Raw genomic sequence first — 23977 nt, forward strand, 5'->3', positions numbered from 1 at the left:
TGCGCACAGCCCCTCCCAGCTCCATGGGTATCGGAGAGGGGGTGCGTGGGGATGGAACCAACAGGCCCCGATCGTCCGCGGGTAGCCAGCAGGTTGTCCAGCCAGATGGACAGGTCCACTAGCTGATCGAACGTCAGGGTGGTGTCTGCACGCCAACTCCCGACAGATGTCCTCGCACAGACTGCAGCGATACTGGTCGATCAGGGCCCTGTCGCTCCATCCCACGCCGGCAGCCAGGGTCCGAAACTCCAAGGCGAACTCCTGTGCACTCCTCGTCCCCTGCCTCAGATGGAAGAGGCGGTCACCTGCCGCTCTACCCTCGGGCGGGCGGTCGAAGACTGCCCGGAAACGGCAGGTGAACTCCTCAAATTGGTCCAACGCCGCATCTCCCTCTCTCCACATGGCGTTGGCCCACTCCAGGGCTTTCCTGGTGAGGCATGAGACGAGGGCGGACACCCTCTCACGGCCCGAAGGAGCCGGGTGGACGGTGGCCAGGTATAGGTCCAGTTGTAAAAGGAACCCCTGGCAGTTCGCAGCCTTCCCATCGTATTCCTGGGGCAGGGAGAGACGAATCCCACTGGGACCAGGAGAAGGAGGGGCGCTTAGGGGAGACCCCGGTTGTGCTGGTGGAGGCACTGGGAGAACTTCCTGTCTCTCCCAGAGGTCCATTGTCTGGACAACGCAGTCCATGGCGGTGCCAAGATGGTGGAGCATTGCTGCGTGCTCCCGGACACGCTCCTAGACACCTGTACCCGGGGTACCTGCTCCTGCTGACTCCATAGCTTCGGTCCGGAATTCTGTAACGGACATTCCTGGGACATTCCCCTGTTGTCCCAAAAACTGGAAAAGGCCGTAATCCAGATGTACCCTGGCCATGCACCGGAGGTCGATGGACTCCCAGTGGAGTTTTATCAAAAATTCTGGGGAATAATTGGACTGGACTTCTTTTGCATTAATACGTCGGGGTAGGAGAGTTGCCGATGAGCTGCCGTCGGGTGCTCTGACTCTCCTTCCCAAAAAAGGGAAATTGTGTGAACTTAAGAACTGGAGGCCTGTGGCATTGGTGCGGACTGCAAGATATTTGCCAAGGTCCTCTCTAACAGACTGAAGACCCATGTGGGCTCTATAGTACACAAGGATCAGACATATTGTGTACTGAGACACTCAATCAGGGACTACTTGTTCTTAATCAGGGACATGTTGGACTTGTCGAGAGGTTCTAATGTGAACTTTGGACTGGTCTCTCTAGATCAAGAGAAGGCTTTTGATAGAGTGGGCCATGAGTATCTGTTTAATGTGATGTCTGTGTTTGGGGAAAGGTTTTTGGCCTGTGTGAGGATATTGTATGCTGAAGCGTCATGTATGGTCAAGGTGGGTGGAGGGCTCAGTAGGCCAGTCTGGGTGAGGTGGAGCATTAGACAACGATGCCCTCTATCGGGGCAGTTATATACACTAGCCAATGAGCCGGGAGGAGACTGCAGGGAGAGTGCTGGACAGGCATGGGTGTGTTGACAGGCGTAAAAGACTCATCGTATGCTGATGACGTTTCTGTGATGGGCAGGGACGGGCAGGATATGCAAGCACTACAGAATAGTCTTTTTAGACATTTAAAACATATATTTTACATATTATTTAACTAGGTAAGTCAGTTAAGAACAAATTCTTATTTACAATGATGGCCTACTGGGGAACAGTGGGGTAACTGCCTTGTTCAGGGGCAGAACAACAGATTCTTACCTTGTGAGCTCCAGGATTCGATCCCAGCAACCTTTCGGTTACTATCCCAATGCTCTAACCACTTGGCTACCTGCCACCCCTTCATCAGCTAAGGTGAACTGGGACAAGAGTAAAGCTTTTCCCCCCCTCCCTCCTCCATCCCCCTCTGCTTCCAGGGGGTTTGCAAGTGGGGTTGTGAAGAGCTTAACATTTTGGGGGTGTACCTGGGCTAGAACAGGTGGGTCAGGAAGAACTGGGAGGGGCTGTCACAGGCAGTGGTGTCAAGACTGGCCAGTATGAGGTGGCTCCTGTCACAAGTGTCTTATAGAGGGAGGGTGCTGATAATCAACAACCTGGTGGTATCTTCCCTGTGGCATAAACTATCTGTCCTGCAACGCAAGCTGGTGGATCTTTTCTGGTCGTGCCATCACTGGCTGAGGGCAGCTGTGTTGTACATGTCCGTCCACGAAGGAGGACAGGGCCTAAAAGGCGGCGCAGAGACTGCAGTAGCATACTGATGTTGACTGGAGGGAACCAGCATACACGCTGCTGAGGAGAGCTGGCGGACTAGGGTTGGACTGGCAGCTGTTCCTCATGAAGCTGGAGAGGCTGAGTACAGCAAGTCTTTCAGACTTTTACTCTGTGGTGCTGAGGGCCTGGCAGCTATTAAGGCCCACACGAGAAGGGGGTGTGGAAGGAGCCTTTCTTCAACAACCCAGCCATCCCTTTGAATTCGGTTCAGTCAGCCACCCTGCAGAGGCGACTGATGGCAGCCGGTTTACTAAGGCTGGGTGACCTGCGACTGCTGGGAGAGGAGGGGTGGAAAACCCCGGAAGTCCTGGCACAACAAACAGGAATAACATCTGTTTGGCTGCTGGAGAGATTCCTGGAAGAGGTCCAGAAGGCATTGTCTGAGCCGGTAAGGGGGGTGTTTGAGCGGCCAATGAGGGAGGGGCCACCAATTCTTCCGCCACTGCAGGTGACGGCAGAGACTGGGGACTAGCAAGGGGGTCTGGAGGACTTGTTTGATTTTAACACTCCAAGCCTGGGGGAGTTTGAGAGGGTAGGAGGTAAAGCCCTCTACAACCTCTGCATTAAGTTAAGGAACATTAGGAGCCTAACAGGAGTGAAGGCACATCAGTGTCAGTGGGTATGTGGGGCGGTCACACCCTGATCTGTTTCACCTATCTTTGTGATTGTCTCCAACCCCTCCAGGTGTCACCCATCTTCCCCATAAACCCCTGTGTATTTATACCTGTGTTCTCTGTTTGTTTGTTGCCAGTTCGTCTTGTTTGTCAAGTCAACCAGCATTTTTGTTCTCAGCTCCTGCTTTTCCCAGTCTCTCTCTTTCTCGCCCTCCTGGTTTTGACCCTTGCCTGTCCTGACTCTGAGCCCGCCTGCCTGACCACTCTGCCTGCCCCTGACCCTGAGCCTGCCTGCCGACCTGTACCTTTGCCCCACCTCTGGATTATTGAACTCTGATTACCCTTGCACTGAGCATGCCTGCTGTCCGGTACAGTTGCCCCACCCCTGGTTTACTGACCCCTGCCTGCCTTGACCTGTCTATTGCCTGCCCCTGTTGGATTATTAAACCATTGTTAATTCGACGTGTCTGCATCTGGGTCTTACCTTCATACCTGATAGGCAGAGAGTATGGTGGGTTTTATATGGAGGGGGCTCTACCAACCCCCAGTATCAAAGAGGCCAGGAGACCTCCAGTGGAGGGTTCTACATGGAGCCCTGGCCACTAACAGCTGTTTGGCACGGGTTGAACCAGGAGTTGGGCAGGGGTGTCCATTCTGTGTTATGTGTGAAACTGTGATTCATCTGTTTTCTGTGGGCGACAGGTTAATGCCATTAATGTCTCTGTTGGAATGTCTGTGTGAGAGGTTGGGGGTGGGTCTTACTGTTGGAATGCCTATAATGGGGTACAGGTATTCAAATAAGGAGAAAGCCAAATGTGTGTTGAATTTTCTGTTTGCTCAGGTAAAGTTGACTATTTGGCTAACAAGGAGGAACAGGGTAAAATATGGGGGGATAACAGACCCTTTACTATTATTTAATGGGATGGTCTCTGTGTGCCTTAGGGTGGAATTTCAGTTCTATAAAATAATAAGTGTGGAGATGTTTCGGGGGGGGGGGGGCTGTCTGTAAAGCTTGGGAAGATGTTTTGGATATACAGTTGTAGAAGTGGTGAGGTTTTGGTTATTGTGATGTGTTGTTTTGTGGGGTACAGGGCAAGGTGAGTATGGTACATGTATGCAGTACAGGATATGTTTTGTTGTTAGGTGGGGGTAGTGAGTCTCTCTCTCTCTAACTACCCCGATGCATACAAGGCCCTTCTCCGCCCTCCTTTCGGCAAATCTGACCATGACTCAATTTTGCTACTCCTTTCCTATAGGCAGAAACTCAAACAAGATGTACCCATGCTAATGACTATTCAACGCTGATCTGACCAATCGGAATCCACGCTTCAAGACTGTTTTGATCACGCAGACTGTGATATGTTCCGGGATTAACCAAAAAAACGTGGATAGATGGCGGCAATCGCGCAAAACTGAAAGCGCGAACCACCGCATTTAACCATGGAAAGGGGACTGGGAATATGGCCGAATACAAACAACGTAGTTATTCCCTCCGCAAGGCAATCAAACAAGCAAAATGTCAGTATAGAGACAAAGTGGAGTCGCAATTCAATGGCTCAGACACGAGAAGTATGTGGCAGGGTCTACAGACAATCACAGACTACAAAAGGAAAACCAGCCATGTCACAGACTCCGACGTCTTGCTTCCAGACAAGCTAAACACCATCTTTACCCGGTTTGACGATAATACAGTGAGTAAGACATTTAAATGTTTTAACCCTCCCAAGGCTGCCGGCCCAGACGGCATCCTTAGCTGCATCTTCAGAGCATGCGCAGACCAGCTGGCTGGTGTGTTTACAGACATATTCAATCTCTCCCTATCCCAGTCTGCTGTCCCCACATGCTTCCAGATGGCCACCATTGTTCCTGTACCCAGGAATGCAAAGGTAACTGAACTAAATGACTATCACCCAGTAGCACTCACTTCTGTCATTATGAAGTGCTTTGAGTGACAAGTCAAGGATCATATCACCTCCCCCTTACCTGTCACCCTAGACCCACTTCAATTTGCTTACCGCCCCAATAGGTCCACAAACAAAGCAATCCCCATCACACTGCACACTGCCCTATCCCATTTGGACAGGAGGAATACCAATGTAAGAATGCCATTGACTATAGCTCAGCATTTAACACCATAGTACCCTCCAAGCTCATCATTAAGCTTTAGACTCTGGGTCTCAACCCTGCCCTGTGCAATTGGGTCCTGGACTTCCTGACGGGCCGCCCCCAGGTGGTGAAGGTAGGAAACAACATCTCCACTTCGCAGATCCTCAACACAGGGGCCCCACAAGGATGCGCGCTCAACTCCCTCCTGTACTCCCTGTACACCCATGACTGCGTGGCCATGCACGCCTCCAACTCAATCATCAAGGTGGCAGACAACAGTAGTAGGCTTGATCACCAACAATGATGAGACAGCCTATAGGGAGGAGGTGAGGGCACTCGGAGTGTGGTGTCAGGAAAACAACCTCTCACTCAATGTCAACAAAACAAAGGAGAGGATCGTGGACTTCAGGAAACAGCAGAGAGAGTATCCCCCTATCCACATCGACGGAACAGCAGTGAAGAAGGTTGAAAGTTAAGTTCCTCAGCGTACACATCATGGACAAACTGAAATGATCCACCCACACAGACAGTGTGGTGAAGAAGGCGCAACAGTGCCTCTTCAACCTCAGGAGGATGAAGAAATTTGGCTTGCCACCTGCAACCCTCACAAAAACTTTTACAGATGCACAATTGAGAGTGTCCTGTCGGGCTGTATCACCGGCAGGTACGGCAACTGCACCGCCCACAACTGCAGGGCTCTGCAGAGGGTGGTGCGGTCTGCACAACACATCCCTGGGGGCAAACTACCTGCCCTCTAGGACACCTACAGCAGCAGATGTCACAGGAAGGTCAAAAAGATCACCAAGGACAACAAACACCCGAGCCACTGCCTGTTCACCCCACTACCATACAGAATAGGAGGTTAGTACAGGTGCATCAAAGCTGGGACCGAGAGACTGAAAAACAGCTTCTATCTCAAGGCCATCAGACTGTTAAACAGCCGTCACTAACACCGAGAGGCTGCTGCCGAGACGTGGCTGGTTTTCTTTTTGTAGTCCTTGATTGCCTGTAGACCCTGCCACATACGTCTCGTCTGAGCCGTTGAATTGCGACTCCACTTTGTCCCTATACCGACATTTTGCTTGTTTGATTGCCTTGCGGAGGGAATAACTAAAATGTTTGTATTGGGCCATATTTCCAGTCATCTTTCCATGGTTAAATGCGGTGCTTTGCACTTTCAGTTTTGCGCAAATGCCGCCATCTTTCCACAGTTTCTGGTTAGGGTAGGTTTTAATAGTCACAGTGGGTTCAATATCTCCAATGCGCTTCCTTAAACTCACTCACCGAATCAATGTATAAATCGATATTATTCTCTGAGGCTTCCTGGAACATACCCCAGTCCGCGTGATCAAAACAATCTTGAAGCGTGTATTGCGATTGGTCAGACCAGCGTTGAATTGTCATGGGTACATCCTATTTGAGTTTCTGCCTATAGGACGGGAGGAGCAAAATGGAGTCGTGGTCAGATTTTCCGAAGGCAGGGTGGGGAGGGCATTGTATGCATCACGGAAATTAGAGTAGCGGTGATCCAGTGTATTGCCCGCACAAGTGCTACAATCAAGATGCTGATAGAATTTAGGAAGCCTTGTTCTCAAATTTGCTTTGTTAAAATCCACAGCTACAATAAATGCAGTCTCAGGATATATGGTTTGCAGTTGGCATAGAGTCCAGTGAAGTTCCTTGAGAGCCGTCCTGGTATCGGCTTGGGGGGAAATACACAGCTGTGACAATAACAGATGAGAATTCTCTTGGGAGATAATATGGTCAGCATTTGATTGTGAGGAATTCTAGGTCAGGTGAACAAAAGGACTTGAGTTCCTATATGTTGTTACGATTACACCATGAATTGTTAATCATGAAGCATACACCCCCACCCTTCTTCTTCCCCGAGAGATGTTTATTTCTGTTGGCGCAATGCATAAAGAATCCCGGTCGCTGTACCGACTCCGACAACATATCCCGAGAGAGCCATTTTTCCGTGAAACAGAGTATGTTACAATCCTTGATGTCCCTCTAGAAAGCAACCCTTGCCCTAATTTCGCCTACCTTGCTATCTAGAGACTGGACATTGGCGAGTAATATACTCGGAAGCGGTGGGTGGTGTGCACGCCTCTGAAGTCTGACCAGAAGCACGCTCCATCTACCTCTTCTGCGGCGACATTGTTTTGGGTCGGCCTCTGGAATCAGATCAAATGCCCTGGGTGGTGGTGCGAACAAAGGATCCGCTTCGGGAAAGTCGTATTCCTGGTCATAATGTTGGTAAGTTGATGTCGATCTGATATCCAATAGTTCTTCCCGGCTGTATGTAATAGCACTTAAGATTTTCTGGGCTAACAATGTAAGAAATAATACATAAAAAAAAAAAATACTGCATAGTTTCCTCAGGACTAGTAGCGAGGCAACCCTCTCTGTCGGCACCATCAAGCTTACATCCAGTCCTCCCTCTCATCATCGCGCTCTCCTTCTAAAACTAAAGAGGACATCAGTAGGCCTAGATCGTGTGCACAGATATTACCTTTTTGGGGGGGGGGGGGGTAACTTTGCCTTGTGCTTCTCCGAGCATGCTCTTTGTATATCCTAGGTCTATAGCCAATAGTATAGGCTATGGATCCTTTGATTGAGACGCACTTGATATTTTGCGTGTCCAGCAGAGAATCAGGTATGAGGGGGAGCATCGGGCACAGATGAGATATAATAATAACTAATTCTGAAACACTGAGCAATATTAATGGATTAAAAAATTACATGACCCTCCCCTGGACTATATTTTTAAATACTAAACCATCCCCTGACTGAAATTGAAAAAGCATGAGCCTCCCCCATTTTCCTTTGGGTAACAATTGAGTCAATTTCGACCGCTCCCTAGCTAGCTAACTACAACACACAGGTATAGTTACTCTTAAGACTAATATGAGTCATCAAGCCAAAGAAATTCCTTTACTATCCACCATCATCATCATCATCAAAACATTTATACAGTTTTGCTCAAAATGAGAAGCACTGAGGCTAGTTAGCTAGCTATAACGTTATACTAAAGTAACTTTTAGGTATAGCAAACAACACAGTTATCTAAACTTGGCTTGTAGGGGTTCTTGCAAGCCCCGTTATGGCGGAATCGATCCCCAAATTGTACTGTACTGAACAACACTGTCTCGGTTAAAAGAGAGATTATATTGCTAGCTAGCTGCCGACAGCAAAACAACTTAGTCGTTTGTCATTTATCCTCCTGAGTCCTGGTCCTGCTGGTCTAGGCTGCCACAGCTGCTTGCTCCTCTTCAGTGTATTCCAGCTCAAATAAATATGCCTTTATGTTCCTATCTAAAAGAACATAAATAAATAAAAATGTCATCCAGCTCTTCTTGGAAAAAGGAATCATCATAAATAGCCATTGTAGCTAATTATTTAGCAGTCTTGGATAGAGAGTGAACCTGTAAACTAGTACCACCCCTGTTTTGAAACACCTGTGTTCGAGGGTGGGAACAAGGACGTATGGCTCTCGTCAGACTGTAGTCTTTACAAAAGCCAGGGAAAATGAGTCAACCTAGATATCCTGCAATGTCGTGGCAGATAGGAACATCGTTGAGACAAGTCCAATGGCTTTATTGAACAAGGACAACCATATCTACTCAAGTGAGCGTGCAATATGCAAAACACAAATGCCACAATAATTGCTACAAAACATAACTCCATTCCTTTAAGATCAGACAGCAGGCTCAATCAACCAATGACGCCATTGGTTGAACTCTCCCAGCCCCAAAATAAAAAAAATACTGCTACACTGCATAATTATGTTTGAAACACCCTCTCATTACTCATAATTATGTAGGCAAACTGGAGAAACACAACACAAATAATGTCTAGTGTTGAAGTTTCCCTTTTATGCCGTTAACAATATTGTCAGTGCTATAATATTATTTGTGCTATCAAGCCTTTTAACTTTTTTCCTTTTTTGATGTTGTTAAACATAATTCTAAGTCAGCTAACATTGCTTAATAATAAAATCTTACGAATTTTGAACATTTCCATTTGTATCATTTTTACCATATTCATTACAGGACTTTTATTCTGAAGGGAAAATTCCGAGCGTATAGTTATCATATTTATTACATGACTTTTATTCTGAAGGAAAATGTCCGAGCTCACGACCTTATTTATTGCCAGGTCTTGCTGTCTTCAAAGAGGTGCGGTGTAGCTAGCTAGCTAGTTAGTTAGTTAGTTAGTTAGTTAGTGAGTGTATGACCACCGTCAACAGATTTCAGAACACAATTTCCGTCAAACAGAAAAGTTTGAATCTGTGTAATCCGGGATCAATGGTCGGGCACCAGGTTGCTATAACATATGATGTAATTAGCTGATATGTAAGATACCTATCCATGCACATAAGATCTAGCATGCGTCAGCAACGTCTGGATATAGGAACGTGCCCATATGCTGCGTTAGTAACCAAGTGTGAAGTGGGAATTTACCACCTTAAGAGTTAAATAGAGGATGGAGAAAACCCGTTATGGTATTGACATTGAGGGCTTGCACCATTTTAAAGTATTCAACTGGGTGAGCCTTCCTATGGGTGAAGGAAGGATCACATAATTCCATCCGGGTCATCAGGGGTATCAACCAATGAATTATACTCGTGAGCAAACACTGAATAACTGTAGGTGGCAGTAAATCACCAACCAATTGGCTTTATACCTGTTCAAACAACACACTAGCTGTCACTAGCTATGCACCCTATCAACTTGTCTGCCAACTCATAGAAATAGTAGAAAAAGAAAATTGACTACTTCAAAATAGAGATGGTCTCAATGGCGCTACAATGGTGGTAAAGTCAGAGTTCCCACTTTGTTACTAATGCAGAAAAGACTGTTAAAAAAAATAGTTCGATGCACAGCGCGCGAGACAAAATGACGAGTGTGTTGTTCATCATTGTCTACAATGGAACAATGTTACCACAATGTAAATGTACAGAGATACAGTGTAACAAAGTGAAATGTGTAATTAGACAAGATGTAAATACAGGCCATCTGCTTCGATAGGTAAACAGCGGTCTCGTATTAAAAGGGGCGTTTATATTCTCTTGACCTTGCCTCTTTTTTTGTTCCTGTCTGTTAATTGGTCGGATATTTTAACTACACCCTATCGGTGCCTAAAGAGTCTATCTCCACCTACAATTATGGTCGGTTTGCCTCCTCCCCTTATGCCAGTCTGCCCCGAAAAGTGACCAAAACAATACGCATCACAAAGAAAGACTACAGCAATTTTAGTGAACCGTACAGTGCGGGAAAACGGCCGCAGCTCAGCGTCGCAATCTCCAGTTGCTTTGCGAATATATACTACAGTGATCGATTGAGAGATGGTTTCGCCAGTGACAGTGGTAAGTTTGGCTATTTGATGTCACACGTAGAAATATGGGCATTTAAATCAAAATGTGCCATTAAGAATATATTCAGATTTGATCAGTGTCACGGGGTTGATTTGAAGGCCTGGGCTAATAGAGATAAAGGAAGGCTCGTTAGCTCTACAGGGGTTGTATGTCTTGCTTGTCAGTGTGACGGGTAGGCTATAGGCCTGTCTTGTATGTCTCGTTTTTCCTCCAATGACGAGCATTATCATACCACAGGCGCACATAGGACCTAGTTTACCCTAAATAGGCCTACAGAACAGCACGTGATCATGAAAGCATGTCCGTGTTTATTTCGCGATTGTCACCCACAAAATGTTTGTTATTCATTCTGCCTCTATGGATGTGCAGAGGTTGATAATGATCCATACAATGAGCTGCGAGAACTCGGCATGCATTTTAGGGTTTCGGTAATACTAGACCAGACAGATGCCCACGCAATTCATTGCCGGTGGTCTATTGATGCTATGCGGTATCTCTTTGATGATGTGATGATCAGTTGTTGTAGTAGCTACCACTTCAAAACAAATCTGCCTTGATTATAGAGGCAAATCATCATTTTCTAAGCATAAACGTAAATAGCCTAATAAGTCCGTGAATATTTTTCGACAGACATGCGTGATCGTATTTTTTTCGTCTCGAATTTTTCTTTGTCTTGGTCCTTTCTAAAATGTTCCAAAACCGAAACCTATCATGTGACTGAACTATTTGTCTTTTTTTCCTGTACCCTCCAGTAACGGATGCACTGAAGAGCTGTCCCGTTGTGGCTTTGCTATACCTTTTCACCACTCTACTGAGCCTCTCAACTTTCCTTCTAAATCCCTATTTCAGTTAACATGATAATTACTGTAAATGTATTTAAAATAGATACATACATATATTCTGTTGACAAGGGCTCGTGTGCCCATACGAAAAAACGTGACATATATATATTTTTAACTCATATTGTTTATTTTATTTATTTCACCTTTATTTAACCAGGTAGGCAAGTTGAGAACAAGTTCTCATTTACAATTGCGACCTGGCCAAGATAAAGCAAAGCAGTTTGACACACAACAACACAGAGTTACACATGGAGTAAAAAAAACATACAGTAGAAAAATAAGTCTGAGATAAGGGAGGTAAAGGCAAAAAAGGCCATATAAAGTGACATACATTTTAAAATATATTGTCATATATTTTAATAACCTATATAAATGTCACAGCTCCATACCAAAAATTATATTATTGATAGGCCTATGTATTTTCATCATGCAAAATGTGTTCGGAACATATTTGTTTTGTTCAATGCATGTATTGCTTTGAAATGTATTCCAGAATTATTATTGGAATTATTATTGGTTTTGCATGGCATATATATATATATATATATATATATATATATATATATATATATATATGCACTTTTTCCTACTATCACTGGACTTACTGATACCTACTTTGTCGAGGTAAAAGGTGCCTTCTACGATGGTGCTATGCTGTTGTCTCACCTAGCTATTTTAAGAGGAATGCAATAATGTAAGTCACTCTGGAAATTAGCGTCAACTCAATCACTAAAATGCAAATGTAATTTAAAAACGATACAAATCTCACACGTTTTTGATATTTTCATATTGTTGTAATACACTATTATTTGGGCTGAGTCCTCCCAATGATTTCAGTTGGGAATTGTTTATGCCTGTTGCACCAGCGGGGGGCGTGGTAGGGAGGTGGGAACAGCGTTTTGTGTCTCCCCTCAACACTCGAAAGGAGAAACTGTGAACGGTAAACATTTCCTCCTGCCTCATTTTTCATTATTCTGTTAAAACAAGTATGCCATTTACACAAGCACATTATCTAAAGACAATTTTAGTCGAAATCTGAGCACCTTTTATGTTGAAATTGTACATTAAAATGTGTTAATTGATTGAGTGAAAACGGTTAGCAATCTTGCCTTAGAGATGCCTGGGTTTGCTGCTTAAACAGGCTAGCCCATGGAATAATATAAGACAAAAGGGTGCAAGCTAATATTCTGCTTTGAACTTATTGATTTATAGCTCCTCTAAGGTAATAACGTGGTTTCTTTTCTCCTCCGTTTATATGGTCTAAGGGCCATCTCCCAATCCAAGTGTTATATATTACAGAGTAGTATTTTTAGAGTAACTGCAATCGCTAGCCCGTCAAGCCTATACTGGTCGCTATTAGTTTAGCGGCTACCGTTAGCTGGCTCAACTATTGTTCACATCCTGTCCGATGTCCACCAGATGCATATGAGTTTTGTTTTGCCGCATGTCTAGCCTGCATTTTCCGTATTTGACGCACATGTACTTTGCTTTTCAACTTGCTAAAAGCTAGCTAGTTTGAGTCTGTGTGTGTACTTCCGTTTGTACCACCACATGGTGAAGCAACACACAGACAATATTGAACACATGCGGTAAAGAGAATGCACTGCAGCCTAATGCTGCACCCCCAACGTAGTGTTGTGGACTGCTCCATTGAAAATTATGTCATGCATTTCAATGGGGACATCCAAAATGGAGGCAAGTGGCAGCAGGGCAAAACAATGGACCTGGGCACTCTGTGCCATACATTCAATAATATAAATGTCCACATATTAAGATATATACAAAAAAGCTAATATACACATCTAACAAATCACTCCACTAGCGCAGAGTGTATTTATACTTGGCTAGGAGGCTATCTCATCATTAACCAAGCCTTGCAGGAGTGTTTGAATTTAAGACTGGGAAAAACAGTTTTTATCTCAGCCGGGAGTTTGTTCCACTCTACCACTGCCGTATATAAAAACATGTTCTGGCCAGTACCGCTCTTGAATCGAGGTGACACAAAATATCTGGCACCGCCTCTCATGGCGTAGGAGTCCCTGACAGTAGTAAGATAGTTCTTTAGATACTGGGGGGCTGTAACATACACGATTTTATGGGCCAATCCCAGCTTCAGCTAAATTACCCTTGTATTAACTGATAGCCACTGTAGTTCACTGAACTGAGAAGGACCGAGCTGAAAAGGTAAAAATCTGTTGTTCTGCCCCTGAGCAAGGCAGTTAACCCACTGTTCCCCGGGCGCTGAAGACGTGGATGTCGATTTAAGGCAGCCTCCCACACCTCTCTGATTCAGAGGGGTTGGGTTAAATGCGGAAGACACATTTCAGTTGAATACATTCAGTTGGACAACTGACTAGGTATCCCCCTTTCCCAACATGACCCAGAGGGCTAAGATTCAGAATGACCCATGACATTTTATTTTGAGATGTCTGTAGCTTGTTCTTGATGAACTTGGGGAACTACTGTACCAGGTAGTGCACACAGTCCAAATGAGGTAGCACTAACTGCTGTTTTTTCAAGTTCCCTTTATCTACAAATGTGGCTTTTCTGGCCAGAAATGTCACTTCCTAGTTGACTTTGGCAATCACTTTCTGCCCCATACTCTCCCCTGTGAGGAACCTGTCTAGTTCACAGTCTAAGTATTTAACACAGTTCTTGGCTGTAAACTCTGTCACCAACCGTGACTCTAAAGCCTGGTGATCTACCTAGCCTGATCTTAGATCCAAATAAAATGTAATCTATTTTCCCCAAATGAAGAAACTGCTTGTTGTCTGACAGCCAGTTACTGATAATCGTCAGTTCTGCACTAAGCTGGCTCTCAACCATACTTTGTGAGAGACCAAAAGAGCTGAATCGTCTGCATATAAAAACAGTTGAAAGGAGCAAGCTGATTTCATATAATTGATATTGAGCCATCACTAACACAGAGAGGCTGCTGCCTACATACAGACTACATACAATGGATCACTAGTCACTTTATTAATGCCACTTTAATAATGATGTTTACATATCTTGCATTACTCATCCCATATGTATATACTGTATTTTATACCATCTATTGCATCTTGCCTATGCCGGTCGGTCATTGCTCTTCCATATATTTATATGTATATATTCTTATTCCATCCCTTTACTTGGATTTGTCTGTATAAGGTAGTTGTTGTGGAATTGTTAGATTACTTGTTAGATATTGCTGCACTGTCGGAACACAAAGAACAAGCATTTCACTACACTCTCAATAACATCTGCTAACCATGTGTATGGACCAATAACATTTGATATGATTGTGATTGAGAGAATTAATTAAATAACAATATTCCCCTAACCCCTAAGTTTCATTTTAAAATATCTAATCACTACATGCTATACTGCCATGCTACTGCTACACTCCTCATGTACAGTATCATTGTATTAGCAGTGTGTGTGTGGTTAGGCCTACTCCCAGTCTCAACTGGTGACAGCTTGGGGTGGTGGGCAGATAGAATAGCATTACCTGCTTTAGCATATAAGATGACTAACAGACTTAAAGTCTTACTGAAGGACCCTGATAGTGCTTCATTTGGCATTAAAGCCTTGTTATTGAGTTTCCATTTTCCTCAAATGGCAGCTGTTTCTTGCACATTCAGTTTATTCCTCAATTAATGCACCTTAATTGGTCTCTGTGTGGTAGGCCGAGGCTGCATACTTTCCCTGAACAAAAACAACTCTGTCAAATAAGGAACCCAGTTATCCTGCTAATCTTGCCCTTTATGAATGATCTAGGATCAGCTACCCTTACCTTATGCTGTCCTAACACCTATAAATTATGGGCCAAGCACCAAAGCTGGCACTGATTGTGAACCTGTTGTTATGCCTTAAGTTACCAGGAGAGAGATTGTAGTCTATCGTTGCCCTTTTCTCTGTGGCCATTTGGCATACGGGTGAGGTCATCCTCTTGTCAAAATGTTATTTGTCTTGACGAGTCCAACGGTTTAAGTGGTTTAAGTGAATACCCCTTTCTGTGAACCTATTAACTGTGCTATACTAGTCTGTAAGTGTTAAAACAGTAACATATTACATGAAGTGTATCGCAAGTGTGAAAAGTGTTATTACACATATTATTGTAACAGCAATGAATACATCAAAACAAATAAAATAAAATTGTATTTGTCACATGCGCCAAAAACAAGTTGTTGACCTTAATGAAATGCTTACTTACAAGCCCTTAACCAACAATGCAGTTAAGAAAACGTTTTTAAGAAAGTATTTACTAAAATAAACTGAAGTATAAAAGAAGAAAAAAGAACAATATATAATTAAAGAGCAACAATAAAATAACAGTAACAAGGTGGTATACAGTGGGTACTGGTACAGAGTCAATGTGCGGGGGCACAGTTTAGTTGAGGTAATATGTACATGTAGGTAGAGGTAAAGTGACGATGCATAGATAATAAACAGAGACTAGCAGCAGTGTAAAAATGGGGGGGACAATGCAAACAGTCCGGGTAGCCGTTTGATTAGCTGTTCATGAGTCTTATGGCTTGGGGGTAGAAGCTGTTTAGAAGCCTCTTGGACCTAGACGTGGCGCTCCGGTACCGCTTGCCGTGCAATAGCAGAGAGAATAGTCTATGGTATAGCTTGGTATAGAGGTCTTGGATGGCAGGAAGCTTGGCCCCAATGATGTACTGGGCCTTACGCACTACCCTCTGTAGTGCAGAGCAGTTGCCATACCAGGCGCTGATGCAACCAGTCAGGATGCTCTCGATGGTGCAGCTGTAGAACTTTTTCAGGATCTGAGGACCCATGCCAAATCTTTTCAGTCTCCTGAGGGGGAGTAGGCATTGTCATGCCCTCTTCACGACTGTCTTGGTGTGTTTGGACCATGATAGCTCGTTGGTGATGTGGACACCAAGGAACTTGAAGCTCTCAACCTGCCTGTTTGGCCTGCCTTTTCCTGTAGTCCACGATCATCTCCTTTGTCTTGATCACGTTGAGGGAGAAGTTGTTATCCTAGCACCACACTGCCACGTCTCTGTCCTCCTCCCTATAGGCTGTGTCATCGTTGTCGGTGATCAGGCCTACCACTGTTGTGTTGTCTGTAAACTTAATGATGGTGTTGGAGTTGTGCTTGGCCACGCAGTCGCGGGTGAACAGGGAGTACAGGAGGGGACTGAGCAGACACCCCTGAGGTGCCCCCGTGTTGAGGATCAGTGTGTCAGATGTGTTGTTACCTACCCTTACCACCTGGGGGCGGCTGTCAGGAAGTCCAGGATCCTGTGGCAGAGGGAGGTGTTTAGTCCCAGTGTCCTTAGCTTAGTAATGAGCTTTGAGGATACTATGGTGTTGAACGCTGAGCTGTTGTCAATGAATAGCATTCTCAGTAGGTGTTCCTTTTGTCCAGGTGGGAAAGGGCAGTGTAGAGTGCAATAGAGATGGCATCATCTGTAGGGGTGGTATGCAAATTGGAGTGGGTCTAGGGTTTCTGAGATAATGGTGTTGATGTGAGCCATGACCAGCATTTCAAAGCACTTCATGGCTACAGACGTGTGAACTACCGGTCGGTTGTCATTTAGGCAGGTTACCTTGGTGTTCATGGGCACAGGCACTATGGTGGTCTGCTTGACACATGTTGGTATTACAGACTCAGTCAGGGACAAGTTGAAAATGTCAGTGAAGACACATCCCAGGTGGTAATCGCATGCTCGGAGTAATCCGTCTGGCCCTGCGGCCGTGTAAATGTTGACATGTTTAAAGGTCTAATTCACATCAGCTACGGAGAGCGTGATCAAACAGTCATCCGGAACAGCTGATGCTCTCATGCATGCTTCAGTGTTGCTTGATTCGAAGCGAGCATAGAAGTCATTCAGCTCGTCTGGTAGGCTTGTGTTACTGGGCAGCTCGTGGATGTGTTTCCCTTTGTAGTCTGTAATTGTTTGCAAGCCCTGCCACATCCGACGAGCGTTTGCAGCCGGTGTAGTACGAGTCCTGTATTTACGCTTTGCCTGTTTGATGGTTCGTCTGAAGGCATAGCGGGATTTCTTTATAAGCGTCCGGGTTAGAGTCCTGCTCTTTGAAAGCGGCAACTCTACCCTTTAGCTCAGTGTGGATGTTGCCTGTAATCCATGGCTTCTGGTTGGGGTATGCATGTACGGTCACTGTGTGGGCGACGTCCTCGATACACTTATTGATGAGCCAGTGGCTGAGGTGGTGTACTCCTCAATACCATTGGAAGAATCCCGGAACATATTCCAGTCTGTGCTAGCAAAACTGTCCAGTAGCTTAGCATCTGCGCCTTCTGACCTTCTGTATTGAGCGAGTCACTGGTACTTCCTGCTTTAGTTTTTGCTTGTAAACAGGAATCAGGAGGATAGAGTTCTGGTTATTTGCCAAATGAATGGTGAGCCAGAGCTTTGTACACGTCTCTGTGTGTGGAGTAAAGATGGTCTAGAGTTTTTTTTTCCTCTGGTTGCACATGTAACATGCTGGTAGAAATGAGGTAAAACGGATTTAAGTTTCCATGCATTAAAGTCCCCGGCCATGAGCATTTTCTTCTTTGTTTATGGCCTTATGCAGCTTGTTGAGTGCTTTCTTAGTGCCAGCATCGGTTCGTGGTGGTAAATAGACTGCTACGAAAAATATAGATGAAAACTCTTGGCAAATAGTGTGGTCTACAGCTTTTCATGAGATACTCAGGTGAGAAAAACCTTGAAACTTCCTTAATATTAGATTTTGTGCACCAGCTGTTATTTACAAATAGACACAGACCGCCACCCCTTGTCTTACCAGAGGCAGCTGTTCTGTCTTGCCGATGCACCGAAATACCCAGCCAGCTGTATGTTATCCATGTTGTCGTTCAGCCACGACTCGGTGAAACATAAGATATTACAGTTTTTTAATGTCCCGTTGGTAGGATAGTCTTGATCGGAGGTCATCCATTTTATTATCCAATGATTGCACGTTGGCTAATAGGACTGATGGTAGAGGCGGATTACGCACTCGCCGTCGGATCCTTACAAGGCACCCCGACCTACGTCCCCAATATCTCTGTCTCTTCTTCATGCGAATGACGGGGATTTGGGCCTTGTCAGGTGTCTAAAGTAAATCCTTTTGTGTCCGACTCATTAAAGAAAAAAATGCAGTACGAGGTGAGTAATCGCTGTTCTGATATCCAGAAGCTCTTTTCGGTCATAAGAGACGGTGACAGAAATGTTATGTACAAAATAATTGGTAAAACGGCAGCCATCTCCTCCGGCGCCATGCAGCGCCTCCCTCTTTTCTTTTTGCACCTATGAACAGTGCAATACTAGTCAAGTGTTAATACGGTAACAAGTTATATTATGTGTATTACAAGTATTTAATAGTGTTGTTAGGCTACACAATGCATACAAGTAACTTATTATAATTTACTGTATAGTGTTTTCTTTGGAACCACTGTCAAAGTTTTTGTCTTTTGGTTGCTGAAAGCAGAGCATTTTATATTGTAGTATTGTCCCCCTGCTCTCATTCTAATGTGACCTGGGTGTGCACTGTGTTATGGAAAGATCTAATTCAGTATAGGATATCATAATAAACATGGTAGTAATACGATCCACTGGACGTATTTGTACCGCTGTTGTGCTCCCTTTGCCAAGATAGGTATGATGAAAGGGAGAGAGAGAGAGTGTGTGTGTGTGTCATGTTTCTGATACTCATCACCATAGTGCCAGATGAACCAGAATGCTAAGATGGCATGATGGGACTTTATTACGACTGCCCCCACATGCACGCGGTTGTAGTGTTTCCTAATAATGGATCCGGAGCCAATGCTGATTCATTTTGGGTCGCGGTGTAAAAGTGGTAAACTGGACCCAGATCAGTTTGTACTTTCTTGCTGAGCTAGAAACATTGCTTTCACATCACAAAAGTATTGTGTTTTCCCAAATGGTGGGTTTCAGCTAGCTTACTCTTAGGTTGAAGTCTGAAGAAAGAGAAATTGGTTTTGGTGTTATTTTGGTTGGTCACAAGAATATTTGAAGAGCTTTAGATGGGTCTCCCAGCACAACAAATGTGCCACTACACTTTCATGCGGCATAAATACTGTATCTCAAGTCTGAAGCCTATTCCTGTATCATAAACATATGATTCTTCAGTGGGGAACAAGAGCTGGTCTAGATTACCAATAAACCATGCAGTAAGACGCTTTCAATGTTGTATCGGCAAACTGCTTTTGTTTGCATTTCGATCATGAAAACGGGTGGATGATGGTACGGTGGTTCACATCATTTGCATCCCAAATGAAGAAATACGTTAATTGTGTTTGTCTTATCTACTTTAGTTGAATGTCTGTAAGTCACTCCGGACACAATGCCTTCAGAAAGTATTCATACCCCTTGACTTCAAAATTGATTATTTTTAATTTCACCTTTATTTAACCAGGTAGGACAGTTGAGAACAAGTTCTCATTTACAACTGCGACCTAGCCAAGATAAAGCAAAGCAGTGCGACAAAACAACAACACGGAGTTACACATGGGATAAACAAATGTATAGTTAATAACACAATAGAAAATCTGTATACAGTGTGTGCAAATTAAGTAAGGAGGTAAGGCAATAAATAGTCCATAGTTGTCACAATGTGCGCAACTGGTTGAAGGTAAGTCAGGTGCAGGAGAGCAGAGATGGGTGATAACAGGCGCACTTTATTCATGCCCAAGGAAAACAGCGATAACACCCAAAGTACACAAACGGTACAATAAACAAAACACACGGGTCAAACACATTCCTGGCGCAAACCAGCCTGATGCGAACCACACGTAACAAACAAACAATTCCACACACAGACATGGGGGGGAACAGAGGGATATATATATATACATATAGTCAGATGAGGGCATGTGAACCAGGTGTGCGGAAAACCAAGACAAATGGAAAATGAAAGGTGGAGCGGCGATGGCTAGAAGACCGGTGACGCCGAACGCCGCCCGAACAAGGAGAGGGACCGACTTGGGCGGAAGTCGTGACAATAGTAGCGAAGTAATTACAATTTAGCAATTAACACTGGAGTGATTGATGTGCAGATGAGGATGTGCGAGTAGAAATGCTGGTGTGCAAAAAGCAGAAAAAACAAATATGGGGATGAGGTAGGTAGTTGGTTGGATGGGCTATTTACAGATGGACTGTGTACAGCTGCAGCGATCGGTAAGCTGCTCTAACAGCCGATGCTTGAAGTTAGCAAGGGAGATATGTCTCCAACTTCCAGTGATTTTTGCAATTCGTTCCAGTCATTGGCAGCAGAGAACTGGAAGGAAAGGCGGCCAAAGGAGATGTTGGCTTTGGGGATGACCAGTGAAATATACCTGCTGGAGCGCGTGCTACGGGTGGTTGTTGCGATAGTGACCAGTGTGCTGAGATAAGGCGGAGCTTTACCTAGCAAATACTTATAGATGACCTGGAGCCAGTGGGTTTGGCGACGAATATGTAGCGAGAACCAGCCAACGAGAGCATACAGGTCACAATGGTGGGTAGTGTATAGGGCTTTGGTGACAAAACTGTGATAGGCTGCATCCAATTTGCTGAGTGGAGTGTTGGAGGCTATTTTGTAAATGACATCGCCAAAGTCAAGGATCGGCAGGATAGTCAGTTTTACGAGGGTATGTTTGGCAGCATGAGTGAAGGAGGCTTTGTTGCGAAATAGGAAGCCGATTCTAGATTTAACTTTGGATTGGAGATGCTTAATTTGAGTCTGGAAGGAGAGTTTACAGTCTAGCCAGACACCTAGGTATTTATAGTTGTCCACATATTCTAAGTCAGAACCGTCCAGAGTAGTGATGCTGGACGGGCGGGCGGGTGCGAGCAGTGATTGGTTGAAGAGCATGCATTTAGTTTTACATGCATTTAAGAGCAGTTGGAGGCCATGGAAGGAGTGTTGTATGGCATTGAAGCTCGTTTGGAGGTTTGTTAACCTCTTAGGGCTAGGGGGCAGTATTTACACGGCCGGATAAAAAACGTACCCGATTTAATCTGGTTACTACTCCTACCCAGTAACTAGAATATGCATATACTTATTAGATATGGATAGAAAACACCCTAAAGTTTCTAAAACTGTTTGAATGGTGTCTGTGAGTATAACAGAACTCATATGGCAGGCAAAAACCTGAGAGATTCCTTTACAGGAAGTGGCCTGTCTGACCATTTATTGGCTTTCTTTGACATCTCTTTCCAAAACAAAGGATCTCTGCGGTAACGTGACACTTCCCACGGCTCCCATAGGCTCTCAGAGCCCGGGAAAAAGCTGAATGTCGTCATTCCAGCCCAAGGCTGAAACACATTATCGCCTTTGTCAAGTGGCCGATCAGGGGACAGTGGGCTTAGGCGCGTGCACTGGTCGCCCCCGTCTTTCTTTTTTTCCCTCTATTTACCGAAACGCAGATTCCCGGTCGGAATATTATCGCTTTTTTTACGAGATAAATTGCATAAAAATAGATTTTAACCTGTTAGGGCTAGGGGGCAGTATTTGCACGGCTGGATAAAAAAAATGTACCCGATTTAATCTGGTTACTAATCCTACCCAGTAACTAGAATATGCATATACTTATTATATATGGATAGAAAACACTCTAAAGTTTCTAAAACTGTTTGAATGGTGTCTGTGAGTATAACAGAACTCATTTGGCAGGCAAAACCCTGAGACACTTTCTGACAGGAAGTGGATACCTGATGTGTTGTATTACCTTTAAACCTATCCCATTGAAAAACACAGGGGCTGAGGAATATTTTGGCACTTCCTATTGCTTCCACTAGATGTCACCAGCCTTTACAAAGTGTTTTGAGTCTTCTGGAGGGAGATCTGACCGAACAAGAGCCATGGAACGATGATGGCCCATTAGACACCTGGCGCGCGAGTTCATGTTGGGTACCCTCGTTCCAATACGTTATAAAAGAGTATGCATTCGTCCACCTTGAATATTATTCATGTTCTGGTTAAAAAGGCCCTAATGATTTATGCTATACAACGTTTGACATGTTTGAACGAACGTAAATATATTTTTTCCCCTCGTTCATGACGAGAAGTCCGGCTGGCTTAGATCATGTGCTAACAAGACGGAGATTTTTGGACATAAATGATGAGCTTTTTTGAACAAAACTACATTCGTTATGGACCTGTGATACCTGGAAGTGACATCTGATGAAGAGAATCAAAGGTAATGGATTATTTACATAGTATTTTCGATTTTAGATCTCCCCAACATGACGTCTAGTCTGTATCGCAATGCGTATTTTTCTGGGCGCAGTGCTCAGATTATTGCAAAGTGTGATTTCCCAGTAAGGTTATTTTTAAATCTGGCAAGTTGATTGCGTTCAAGAGATGTAAATCTATAATTCTTTAAATGACAATATAATATTTTACCAATGTTTTCTAATTTTAATTATTTAATTTGTGGTGTTGACTTGACTGCCGGTTATTGGAGGGAAACGATTTCCTCAACATCAATGCCATAGTAAAACGCTGTTTTTGGATATAAATATGAACTTGATAGAACTAAAAATGCATGCATTGTCTAACATAATGTCCTAGGAGTGTCATCTGATGGAGATTGTAAAAGGTTAGTGCATCATTTTAGCTGGTTTTATGGTTTTGGTGACCCTGTCTTTGAATTGACAAAACATTACACACAACTCTTGTAAATGTACTGTCCTAACATACTCTAAATTTATGCTTTTGCCGTAAAACCTTTTTGAAATCGTAAAACGTGGTTAGATTAAGGAGATGTTTATCTTTCAAAGGGTGTAAAATAGTTGTATGTTTGAAAAATTTGAATTTTGACATTAATTTGGATTCAAATTTGCCGCTCTTGAAATGCACCTGCTGTTGATGGAGTGCACCACGGGTGGGACGCTAGCGTCCCACCTAGCCCATAGAGGTTAAACAGCGGTTGACATGCTTCGAAGTACGGTAATGGAATATTTAGAATTTTTTTGTCACGAAATGCGCCATGCTCGTAACCCTGATTTACCATTTCGGATAGTTTCTTGAACACACGAACAAAACGCCGCTGTTTGGATATAACGATGGATTATTTGGGACCAAACCAACATTTGTTATTGAAGTAGAAGTCCTGGGAGTGCATTCTGACGAAGAACATCAAAGGTAATCAACCTTTTGTAATAGTAAATCTGATTTTGGTGAAGGCTAAACCTGCTGGGTGTCTAAATAGCTAGCCCGTGATGGCTGGGCTATGTACTTAGAATATTGCAAAATGTGCTTTCACCAAAAAGCTATTTTAAAATCGGACATATCGAGTGCATAGAGGAGTTCTGTATCTATAATTCTTAAAATAATTGTTATGCTTTTTGTGAACGTTTATCGTGAGTAATTTAGTAAATTGTTAGTAAATTCCCCGGAAGTTTGCGGGGGGTATGCTAGTTCTGAACGTCACATGCTAATGTAAAAAGCTGGTTTTTGATATAAATATGAACTTGATTGAACAAAACATGCTTGTATTGTATAACAATGTCCTAGGGTTGTCATCTGATGAAGATCATCAAAGGTTAGTGCTACATTTAGCTGTGGTTTGGGTTTATGTGACATTATATGCTAGCTTGAAAAATGGGTGTCTGATTATTTCTGGCTGGGTACTCTGCTGACATAATCTAATGTTTTGCTTTCGTTGTAAAGCCTTTTTGAAATCGGACAGTGTGGTTAGATTAACGAGAGTCTTGTCTTTAAATAGCTGTAAAATAGTCATATGTTTGAGAAATTGAAGTAATAGGATTTATAAGGTATTTGAAAATCGCGCCACAGGATTCAACTGGCTGTTACGTAGGTGGGAC

The 23977-nt window shown here is 43.9% G+C and overlaps 1 protein-coding gene across 3 annotated transcripts in view; it reads left to right on the forward strand.

Annotated features, from left to right (window-relative positions):
• The first annotated feature begins 10171 nt into the window (after positions 1-10171).
• Positions 10172-23977, forward strand: part of tmem86a (transmembrane protein 86A) — a 62403-nt gene continuing 48597 nt past the window's right edge. For 2 of the 3 annotated variants that reach the window (XM_014123798.2, XM_014123799.2), the window contains exon 1: positions 10172-10338. In XM_014123798.2, coding sequence (XP_013979273.1) covers positions 10318-10338 — 21 coding nt within the window. In that variant the 5' untranslated portion in view covers positions 10172-10317. The remainder of the gene's footprint in view (positions 10339-23977) is intronic. The other variant, NM_001140997.2, reaches the window with a different exon arrangement.

This window comes from Salmo salar, chromosome ssa10 (genome assembly GCF_905237065.1).
Source record: "Salmo salar chromosome ssa10, Ssal_v3.1, whole genome shotgun sequence".
NCBI classification, from domain to species: domain Eukaryota; kingdom Metazoa; phylum Chordata; class Actinopteri; order Salmoniformes; family Salmonidae; genus Salmo; species Salmo salar.